The 11,610-nt window shown below is 42.4% G+C and overlaps 1 protein-coding gene across 1 annotated transcript in view; it reads left to right on the forward strand.

Moving 5' to 3' along the window:
* The window catches only part of VPS41 (VPS41 subunit of HOPS complex), a 192,916-nt gene extending 187,093 nt beyond the window's left edge, over positions 1-5,823 (forward strand). The window contains exons 26-29 of the mRNA XM_069462590.1: positions 1,864-1,963; positions 2,069-2,113; positions 3,828-3,907; positions 4,499-5,823. Of these exons, the coding sequence (XP_069318691.1) occupies positions 1,864-1,963; positions 2,069-2,113; positions 3,828-3,907; positions 4,499-4,579 (306 nt within the window). The 3' untranslated portion in view covers positions 4,580-5,823. The remainder of the gene's footprint in view (positions 1-1,863; positions 1,964-2,068; positions 2,114-3,827; positions 3,908-4,498) is intronic.
* Positions 5,824-11,610: the final 5,787 nt, after the last annotated feature.

The raw sequence follows: 11,610 nt of genomic DNA on the forward strand, positions 1-11,610 counted from the left end.
GACATCAATATTTCTTAGATATTTTTCTTACTATATTTGTTATTTTTCTCTTCTTCCTGAATACTTCAATAATATCTGTTAATGTGTTAATATCTTTAAAATCCAAAAAAATTCCATTTCTAGTAGAATTTTAAAGAATAAGACTTCATAGGCAGTTTGTCATTTAATGTAGGAATACTAAAATCATGTAATTTCTTGTTCATCAGTACTAGAAATGGCAGGTATAGATCTTTAATCTGGACGCCAGTTCTGTTTTCCTGAATATTTGCCTTCATATAATAAGGGGGAAAGGCCACTGGCCAGATTCCCCAAAGCCAGTGCTCTTTGGGGTTTTTGGAGGAACATGTGTCATCGTAGACCACTGGGATGGAGGACCACGGTTGGCTACTCCTTACTTCCCTTCCTTGGTGGTGTGAATTTAAAACCTGTGAAAGCAAAATGTCTATCAGAGTCTTAGAGCTGAGAGTGACTCTGGTATGAAGAAAGCCAAAGTGCGCCTCTGACACTAGAACTTGGCACTGAAAGACACGTGCTTCTCAGCCACACAGCTGGACCATGGTGACACAGCCATGTCTCTGTTATGTGAACATCTACGTAAGTGACATGTAATTGCACGTGACTGCCTATGATAAGCTGCACAGGGCCCGAAGAGGAGAGCCAGGCACGGCCCCAGAACCTCTCAGTCCTCCAGGCCTTGAGTTTCTTTCTCATTGAACAGCAGCAGTAAGTTCTGCTAAGAAATGACGTCTGGCTTTGCTGGACTTCAGAGCGCCTCTCCCAGTTTCCTACTTATACCTAAGAAACCCAGCAGAGGGTGGAAGCTTACACTGTGGCCCACAGAATGGGTGTGAATGGTAAAAGGGTGGCCTGCTCCCTGCTGTGCTGCCCACCCAAAAGCAGGTGGGCGTCTCGGATTCTATCATGCCACTGGGTTCTGAAACGCAGCATTGGCACCAACCAGAAATAGGCATCGTCTTCCACTGTGTGCCCCTGACTTCTGAGGCTGCTAAAGTGTTGTGATCTCTCTTGTCATTCTCCAGGCAGGAAAGGGGAAAAATAATAAAAAGCCTGCAAAGGAACAGGAAATATGCAGAAAGAAACAAAACATACAATCCTGGGGTAAAGAATAAGAAAATGAATCTCATGACAGAATATTAATAATAAAATTTGTGGTCACTTTTCAGTTGTGAGACCCCTAGGGGTCTGAAAATTTGGAGGTTAACGTAGTCAGTGAATACCTGACATACACACGCTGCATTCATTGCGCTGTGCTGAGTGGTCTGGGTTGGATTTGGAAAGAAACAAAAGATAGGCTGCAACCTGGAGGGTTTTTAGGACACGGATCATGTCTGTGTAGTTTATTATCTATGCCCAGTGCCTTGTACATGGTAGGGGCCCAGTACATACTTGTGTGGCAAATAGATGGAGTTATGAAATGGATGATTTTGGAATGGCAGGTTTTCCATCCTGGACAAGGATCTCAAGGTTGGAATGAGCAGGTCGTGGAGGGGTCAGAATCTGCCAAAGGGAATATGTAGGAAGAAGCCCTCTAATGTAATAATAGGGTTAGTTAATATAGGGCTTTCTTTGTCAGACTTTAGAATTTATATTTGATTTTTACAAACACTACAGGAGCCACTTTATGGTTGTAAGAAAAGGTATAGAGTAATGACTGAATCGTGGCTGGAAAGGTCTGTCTGGCGGTGGTTTGGAGGGAGGAGGGTGCTGAGGGCAGGAGAATCAGTAAGTGCCCTTTGGAGTAGCTCACCCAGTCCAGCTTTCTGACTCCCCGACAGGGTCCCACTTCACTCGCCACCCCTGAGTCTATTTAAGATGACTTTTCTTTTAAAATGTGTGCATTAGATTCTGCTTCGTGAAGGCTGCAAGAAGATTCTCGTAGCTGACTCTTTGTCTTTACTGAAGAAAATGCACCGGACTCAGATGAAAGGTGTTCTAGTAGATGGTGGGTAAGATTGGAATAATCTGGAACCACATGCCCTGTGTTCCGAAACAGCAGAGCAGACAGAAACGGGGCATGATACGAACTGTTGTGTGTGTTTTCTTACAGAGGAGAATATCTGCGAATCGTGCCTTTCCCCCATTCTTCCATCAGGTAAGAAGGTTAGGAGGGACAGAAAATTTCCCAGATATGTATTTTAATGAGGGGTGGAATTAAAATCTTGAAACTCATTGATTACTGTTCCAGGACAGGGCCTGAGAATGTGCATTTCTAGCAAGTTCCCAGGTGATGTTGATGCTACTGGTTCAGGGTCCATTCTTTGAAAACCACTGTTCTCGGGTAAAAGGAAATGGAAACTAATCATCAGCATATTTAGATTCCAAGATAGAAGAACCATGTGTGTATCTAGGGGAAAAAATTATGGATAGCATTTCCTTTTCTTTAAGCTTTTTCTCTGTTGTATGGTTCTAGGTGCCCAAGTCATCTCCCCTTTCAATGGAAACATAATACCTACCTCTATCTTATTGGAACTGTGTCTCTTTAAAAGACATAAGCATTTGTTTATTTATAGTTCTTGGTCTTCATCTATAATGAAAAGCCCCTTACTTAAGGTTCATTATGACATGAGAAGAGGAAATTTACATAATTTGAACATAGAAATTAAAAAGCATGGTTGTCAGGATGCTGCAAAATGCTTTTTTAATATAAATACAGCATAGAGAAGTGCTAAAAGACCTAGTTGACCTCACATTTACTCAGCATTAAGGGATTATTTAATAGGGCAATAGCATGAGAAGGCATTCCACTTAGGTTCTTTTCTGAAGGAAATAGGTTTGGAGCTTCTGTTAACTACAGTGGGCTCAAGAAAAGTAAGCTAAATTTCTTAGTGTTTTAGGCAGTGTTTCAACAGAAAGAGACCACATACACTTCCTTTGCACAATTAGATTAAATTCCCAATTTTTTTTTTTTTTTTTTGAGACAGAGTCTCACCCTGTTGCCCAGGCTAGAGTGAGTGCCGTGGCGTCAGCCTAGCTCACAGCAACCTCAAACTCCTGAGCTCAAGGGATCCTCCTGTCTCAGCCTCCCGAGTAGCTGGGACTACAGGCATGCACCACCATGCCCGGCTAATTTTTTCTATATATATTTTTAGCTGTCCATATAATTTTTTTCTATTTTTAGTAGAGATGGGGTCTCGCTCTTGCTCAGGCTGGTCTTGAACTCCTGAGCTCAAACGATCCGCCCACCTCGGCCTCCCAGAGTGCTAGGATTACAGGCGTGAGCCACCGCGCCCGGCCTCCCAATTTAATCTGCTAAGGACACTAATAAGTCTTACCAGAGATAAACTGGCCACACAGAGCAGGAACAGATGACGGGACGTGCCTAGGCAGGAGTATAGTAAAACACAAGATCACAGCCTGGGATTTTAACCCAGGTCTACCTCCAAAGTCAGTGAATGGTCTTGGCAAGTGGCAGGTGAACTGGGAATGCATTTTTATAAAGCCAAAACTTGACTGAAGTGCGTGGTGTGTAATGATTATGGGGGGCAGGGGGATGTACAGACACATACGCATACTGCTTCTAGTTTTTAAAATAAAAGTTGCTGCAGTTGTCCTCCATTTGTAGTCCTGGTAACTGACACAGAAGCCAAGCGAGTAACCCATGAATCACATAGTGACATGATTATGATACCTGCTTTGCATTTGCTCCCACCGCCCCTCAGGAATGCTTTTGTAAATAAGCCATTCTCCAAAGGCAGCCTATTGCAGGAAAATTAAACTACAGCAGGGCTTTCGGTCAAGGCTGATTTTAAAAGATCCTGGTCTGCTTTTTCCGTTGAGTTCTTCTTTCTTCCACCCTCCTCTCCCAGATGCCGCTAAGCCCTTCAGCGTGGTGGTCTTCCATTGCCGGCACATGTTCCACAAGGAGTGCCTGCCCGTGCCTGGCATGGTGAGTTGGCAGCTTGGCATCTGTCCACTGGAGACAAATTAATGTGATCAGAGGAATGTGCTCAGAACCATAACCCATCATCCTCATGGCTCCATAGGTTTTCTTTAATTATAATATAGTTTTATATCACATAAGAAAAATTAATTTATCTACTTTTTCAAATGTAAAATGTTTAATGTACTATATAAACATTATAAAAGCATACCCATTTGAGTAAATTCACTTAGATCAAATTGATGAGACTTGTGCTGTATAGATGTACGATAACAGTAGAAAACCATCGTGTGTCTTGTACAACTCCTTTAGCCTGATTTGTGTGCCGTGATGCTGTTATTATTTAGTGTCGAGTAATGTTCCTCCCGGTCACATTAGACTTGTTCTGCTGTGAGGTGTCCCTAGCTAGAGTCACAGAATAACAGCTGGTCTAGACTGAATCCTATGTGAACCAGAAATAATCTCCAGAAAAGGGGGTGACATTTCTTCACTTCCTCTCCACACCACTCTGCAACTAATGCTACCATGATAATTCTGAATGTCAGGGGAGAAAAAGATCATTTTTTTTTAATCTGTGATTTTTAATTGCATTTTTAGAATTCTGCTGCACAGTTCTGCAACATCTGCAGTGCCAAGAACCGTGGACCAGGAAGTGCAATTTTGGAGATGAAAAAATAGCTCATTTCTGCTTGTCAGATTCTTTCTCACCGCTCTTTCTGAGACTGTTTTTGCAACAACAGAAGTGTTTGACACCACTGCTGTTAAGAGATTTGTTCGTGTTTATATTATGCTGAAAAACAGTTTCCTTATCTATGTGTGTCTACTAGAGGTTTTTCTTTGCAGTTGATAACGAAGTTGTGACTCTCCCTATGCCTTGAAATAATTTGGGTCCATAGTCAATATTTTGTCATTTATTTCTTTGGTTCATTCTTTATATAGTAAATGGAAACATAAGTCTAGAGTTAAAAATGAATTTTTCAGACCGTAGTAGAACCATTCAGTGACAAAGTGGACTGCTAAGAACTGTCCCAGCTGCCTAACAACATCGCCGACTGCAGTTACCCAGTAAGCTCCTACCCACGGCTCGGACCTTGTTTCCATATGCTCAGCTGGCACCCGTTCTTGCATTCAGGATTTGACTTGTTTTTATATGTCATCAACTGTGGTTATCTTCTTAATAGGCATTTAATGAAACATTGTTCAAATTGTCACTCATTCAGTGACATCTGGGAATAACCTTAGCAGGCTGTTTTCCTGCACCTTTATGTTCACTATTCATATGTTCTGTGTGCCCTGACGACTAGCAGAGTGTCTGGCCCTGGCAGGTACTCAGCATTTGTTGATTGAATAAATGTTAACTCTTCTCACTGTGAAAGACCCACTTTAACTAGGTTGAACAATTGCGGTCAGGAATTCTGGTGCCGTTAGAAGAGAAGAGAGTTTCAGCACCTTAGAGTCTGGGAGACGGTGATAGCTTTTGATAGTAGGCAGGAAACAAGTGACCCTGTGAAATCCGAGAGAGATTCTCGGGAGAAATGGAACTGCCTAATGCCAAAGGTAGGCATAATAATGTTTCCTTTAGCCTTCCTTGGAGCCTCCTTTGCCCTCGTACAACAGAACATATCATAGAGGGAGAAAATTCGAACTTGTGACTGTGTCTAATAGTTATTGGCTTCATCTGGCTTGGGATATATGGCCATCCTCTAATAGGTGTAAACGTGTGAAAAACACATCCTCGTTGTTCCTGCTCGCTTAGTCCCATAAATGGAATAAGTGCAGCTTTCTGCTTCTGTCTTTTTGCGGGGAGGATGGGATGCTGCTGTGTCCGAGCACATTCCAGATCCCAAATGTGCCCAGCCATTCCCATGAGCTGCATCCCAGGAAGCAGATCTTATATCCCTTGGTTTACAGGTGAAGAAACCAAAATGAGAGGTGACTACCTAACTTCAGAGCAGGGCTCCTGATTCCTTTAAGAAATCACTGGGCCAAGCTCAGAGGAAATACACAGAACACCTCTTCACATTGGGCTTAAGAATATTCTCTAGCAGACAACAGATTTTTTTTTGTTGTTGTTAATCATAAATATTTAGAAGATTTGGAAGATTGCTTGTTATTGAACGTACCCCTCAGCCCTTCTCAGTATTTCCTAATCCAAGATAACTGTTCTTTTTGCTACACTGCTAGTTTTCAGTTTTTGGTTTGGTTTTTGCCTTCACAAAAAACCCTTACAAGTAAGCCTAGTGGTTTTTTTGTTTTCAGTGTTACCAATTTAAAGATACTGCTTATTAAATTTACATCAATCCCTTCTTATGATTTGAGCAAGCTCATTTCCAGAAAAGTTCAATTATAAAACCGTCCATAGGATTTACTAATTTCAATTAAGTCATTTTGCTTCAGGAGTGAATTATGCTAATTACTAAGTCACATTGCATTTGGACATAAAGAAAATCCTAGGTACAGAAAAGGAGATAATAAGCATTCTTCATTTTTAAATAACTGCATTAAGAGGAAAATAATAAAATATGTTCATTTAACATTTCAGATATAACTCCAACACATTGGAAAACTCCTGAACAATGTAGATTTTACTGTTAATAAAGAGCACCAGCTTTCCCTCCTTGGGATGACTTTCCTTTTGAATAAACAGCATTGGATTGTTCTGTTAAAGGACATCCAGTCCTTTTTACTTTGCATTAACCTGTACAGGTTTAAATATGGCAAAATAATCAAAATGTTAGTCAACTATTTTTTCATGTTTGACTAGCCCACTTTAAATAGGTAAAAAGCAAGCCTGCTCCACTCATACTGGAAAACAGAGTTGCAAAGTGCAAACTTCACATGCTCTCCTTAAAGCCATTCTCTGAGTACGAAACAACCAAGTTCAAATTTATTTTGTGATAGCAGTTTTATTTTGCTTTTGGTTTTAGCCAGAAGGATTCTACACTAGTTTGAGTATGTTCATCCTTGAGAATTTTTGAGACATTCTCAAAAAATTTTTAGTTAATCTCGTTGTTAATAGTGTAAAACCAATTACAGTTGACTGGAACAACACAAAGGGTTTGAACTGTGGGCATCCAGTTATATGCAAATTTATTCCCCCACCCCACCCCTGAGACAGCAAGACCAACCCCTCTTCCTCCGCCTACTCAAAACATGAAGATGAGGAGGATGAAGACCTTCATGATGATCCATTTCCAGTTAATAATAAATACCTTTTTTCTTCCTTATGATTTTCTTAACATTTTCTTTTCTCTAGCTTTAATGTAAGAATATAGTGTATAATACATATAACATACAAAATATATGTTAATTGACTATATTAACAGCAAGACTTCTGGTCAACAGTAGGCCATTAGTATAATAGTTAAGTTTTGGGGAAGTCAAATGTTATATGCAGATTTTTGACTACATGGAGGGGTGGTCAGTGCCCCTAACCCTTATGTTGTTTGAGGGTCAAGTGTATTTTAATATTATAAAATCAAACATTTATTGAGCAATTAGTATGTGTCAGGCACTGTTATAAACACTTTGCATATATTATCTCATTTAATTGTCATACAACCCTATGAGGTAGATATTTACCACCACCATCATCATTTTGCTGATGAAGAAACTAAGCACATAAAGGATAAGTAACTTGTATAAGGTCAGGTAACTGGTAATGGCATGCACAACTGGAATCCAAACCCGTGCTGTCTGCCTTCAGAGTACTTGATCTTAACCACTGCATATTTGATCCTGGTGGGTTTTTTTAAAGTACTTATTTGACCTGTTTTGGTCATTGTATGGAAAGCAGAGTCCACTCTTGGAACTGAAAGGGGTTGATCATAAAGCCCTGAATGGCCTACAGAATCATTGATGGGGCTGAAGAAACAACAGGGAGGGCTTTCAGGAACAACTCACAAAGCCACCCTGCAGAACTGGGCCACCCGGGGAGCCACCACCCCACCGCTGCCAGAGAACTGGCTGCACATGGCAGCGCAAGTCATCATTTCTAAGTAAACATGTAAGTAAAAATATATACATTTTCCAGTTTCTTTTACAGCTCTTGGTAACATTAAGGCATATTATGTGTATACATATGGGTGTGGGAGACATTTCTATGTGCTACATATTACATCAGTTTGTCCTGGTTTCTAATATCAAGACTTGGGCTTTTAAAACCCCACTAATTTTAATACTAAACTGTACTTTTCACTTCCCATTTCAGGACTCTTAGCTAAATGCCAATTTATAAAATCTGGAAAGAAATGCCTTACTTTTTTTTTTTTCACACGATGCACACTTTGGGGTGATGAGGACCAATGTGATATTAGTAGTAAAGATAAGACGGGAGAGAATGAGAAACCCAGCCTGCAGGTGTGGGTCTCCCAGAGTTAGCCACGCTCCAGGCCTTTCTTTACACTTGCCCAGAATGGTGACTCTGAAATGAAAATGTAGTCATGCCATTTTCCTTCTCCAGGCCCACAGGAATCTTTGTGCCCTGTATGTGGAAGGGCTTGTGGTCTTTGGCTTGGCCTAAGCAACCCATTGCATTTAACTTTTCAGCCTCCTTTTGTTCACTGCCTGCACTGTGGCCATTGCAAATTTATCTGTGGTTCCCTTCACCTTGGTACTGCTGCTGTCCATTATCCTCCCATACTCTGCTCAGATGTGACCCTCACTCACCCTGACCTCCCCAGACTGCTAGGAGACCACTCACTTGTCCTCCTACAGCACCTAAGGGTCCACCTGCCTTTGTCACGCTGCATCACAGTTGTCTGTGTAGCAAGTATAATCTTAGTCCACACACTCATGTCTGCAAAAGAATAAAGTTTAAGTTTCTCTTGAGTTCACATTCTACCTAGTGGCATAAATGTAACTTAGTTCATGGTGAACTCGGACAAATCAGGCTTTTCTTGATTAGTTCAGGCACCCCCTCTGTCCGTGCTGGCATTGGCTGAAATGCCATCATCCCCACCGGCCTCCCAGCCTCTGCATCTGCTGCCGACATCTCTGTGATGTCCGCATTCCCAGCTGACTCTGGTTGTCAGTAACTAACTCACTCTGCTGCTTCTGAGCTAGCCCCTGCCACAGTTCTGTCTAGGCTTGGAAAACTTGTGGATGAACTCCCTATAGCTTTGGTGCTGTGGGAAGTTCAGACTTTACCAGCCAAGTTGGTCTTTATCACTTCCTCACTGTGCTCAAGAATGGGGGGATGAGGGCAGCGGAGGTTGGAGAAGGTGGGCAATTGGTTTGCAAGGCTTGCCACCTCTCAGAGGAGGCAGAAAGTGGGATGCCTTCTTCCTCAAAGCTGCAAAGCCACGTCCCCACCCAAGAACTCAGTACTATTACAGAATTCAGGGCAAGGTGCCCCTTCCCTCTCAGCTGTCTTCTCCCTCAGCCTATCTCCCCCTCCTCCTCCTCTCCTCCATCCAGCTGAATGCTTCTTTCTTTGGGACAGTGGAACTGGCTCTTACATTGTTCTGTATTGTTTTTGGTGTAAACTTTGGGTTTTGATATTCAAAAGGCTGAGGCTGTGTTGACTCTAAATTTTTAAGAATCTGTTTTGGAACTTAAAAGGTTTGCTTTTTCTTCTCTTCAGTATTATCCTTAACCTGTTTCTGTCTTACTAAGAACAAGGGAGCGGTAGCTCAAAGGGAAAGAACAGCCCACCTTGGTTACTCCGTCCAGGTGTCATCACTGTGGGCTGTGAGCCCAGTGAAGGCAGGGAACATCTCTTGTTGATCTTTGTGTCTGCAGCCCATGGTAGCGTGACACAAAACAGGCACTTGGAAATGTTTGTTGACTGAATAAAAGTAAGCTCAGTTTTTCTCCCTGATAGATAATGATTTGCATGTAAATAGGTATATATTTTTTATATAGCATGAGTAACATTCTGTGACGTGAGTGATGTGCCCTGTCAGCGTGGCCCTCTTCTGGTAGATGATGTAGTCTACACGCCCTGGGATCATCTCAACTCATTGTCATATTCCTCCCTCTTGATCCTCACTGCCACCATCAAAAAAGTCTCACTTGTCTCCTTTCTCCTGCAATAGGCACCGCACGTTCTCCAGTGCAGCCCGTCTGAACCTCGTGTCTGTGAGTGTTCTTCCTCCTCTGCCTGCCCGTCCAGGCTGTCCTTTTCTCGTCGTCACACTGTCTCGTGCATTCTCCCTGCTATTGTCCTGGGCCCAGATTCTTACTATCTGGGTGGGGTATAACCAGCTCTTCCCCAGTTTCCTGCGCTGTGCTCACGTCTCTGGTGCTTTCTGCACCCAGCTTCTGTGGTAATCCTCCGTTCAGACTGATCCTATCAAGACCCCAGGTATTTTGCGATTTCCAGTGCTTAAAAATGTACTGATAAATTTTTTCCATGTCTTCAATCCCCGTCCTCCACCTCCTTATCAGTTTAAAGCTCCTCCAGGCTTCACAGTCGAGCTTAATCTCTTAGCATCTCTGTGTCTTCTTCCTCAACACGCTGTGCCCCCTCACCTAAAGCAGTTTCCCTCCACCCTCCCGGCACTATGGCACAAACATAATAGCTATTTATGTGATACGTTATCCAGTATACGTGTCTTAGCCCCTCAAATAAATTGTTCCTGCAAGGAAAGAAATCTAGAACCCTGAAGTGACAGAGAAAGGGCACTCATTAAGCATCACTTAATGGACTGGGCGAGCCCTGTTCTCCCTCTGCTGCGAGGCTCTTCCTCCGGAAGGAGTGTTGGGGACATTATGGCAGGAGTAGAGTGGCGAAGGGTGGCTCCCGGTTTCCTGGCAGCTCCTGTGATTTATCTTTCTGGGTGCCTCGTGGTTACGTGGGTACTTCCACTTCCCACAGCTTCCATTCCATGTCGTGGTTTTCTAAAAATAAGCCTTTCTCTTCACTGTCAAAAACTAGACATTATGGTAACGTCCTTAGCTCCACACACTGTAAATGCCTGAATAGATCAGATCACCACAGGTCAGTGTATTCAAATGAATTAAATTAAAACCTTGGTTTTTTTTTTTTTTTCAAAATTAATCTTTTTGCCCCAGTTATTCCAAATAGCCTCAGTCTTCCCTTTTGCTTTGGTGTTGGCATGTCAACGATATTTCTCTAAAAGGCCATCAACTCCTCTTTGACTAGAGTGATCATATAATTTTTGATCCAAACCAGAGCATTTGTAAAGAGTAAAGGGACATTATTAAAAATTACTCCAAGCTAATGGATGAAACCAGATTGTTTCTGGTAACCCAAGGACTGTGTCACCCTCTCTGACTCATATTACTTTTGATGCAGTGCTACATGTAACAGAATGAGGAAAATAATGTTAGTTAAAGCCAAAACTGGTGGAACAAGTAAATATACTGCTCACTTCCACTTATAAAGACCAGTGGGGAGAGAGGTGATATGGTTTGAATGTTTGGCCCCTCCAAATCTCATGTTGAAATTCAATCCCCAGTGTTAGAGGTGGGACCTGGAGGGAGCTGTTTGGGTCTTGGGGGCGGGTCCCTCATGAATGGTTTGATGCCCTCCCCAATAATGAGTGAGTTCTCGCTTTATGAGTTCACGTGAGAGCTGGTTGTTTAAAGGAGCCCGGCACCACCTCCTCCCTCTCTCACCATGTGACGCACCTGTTCTCCCTTCACCTTCTGCCTTCACTGGAAGCTCCCGGAAGCCCTCACCAGAAGCAGATGCTGGCATGATGCTGCTTATACAGTCTGCAGAACCATGCGCCAAATAAACC

This window comes from Eulemur rufifrons, chromosome 29, assembly GCF_041146395.1.
Source record: "Eulemur rufifrons isolate Redbay chromosome 29, OSU_ERuf_1, whole genome shotgun sequence".
Classification (NCBI taxonomy): Eukaryota; Metazoa; Chordata; class Mammalia; order Primates; family Lemuridae; genus Eulemur; species Eulemur rufifrons.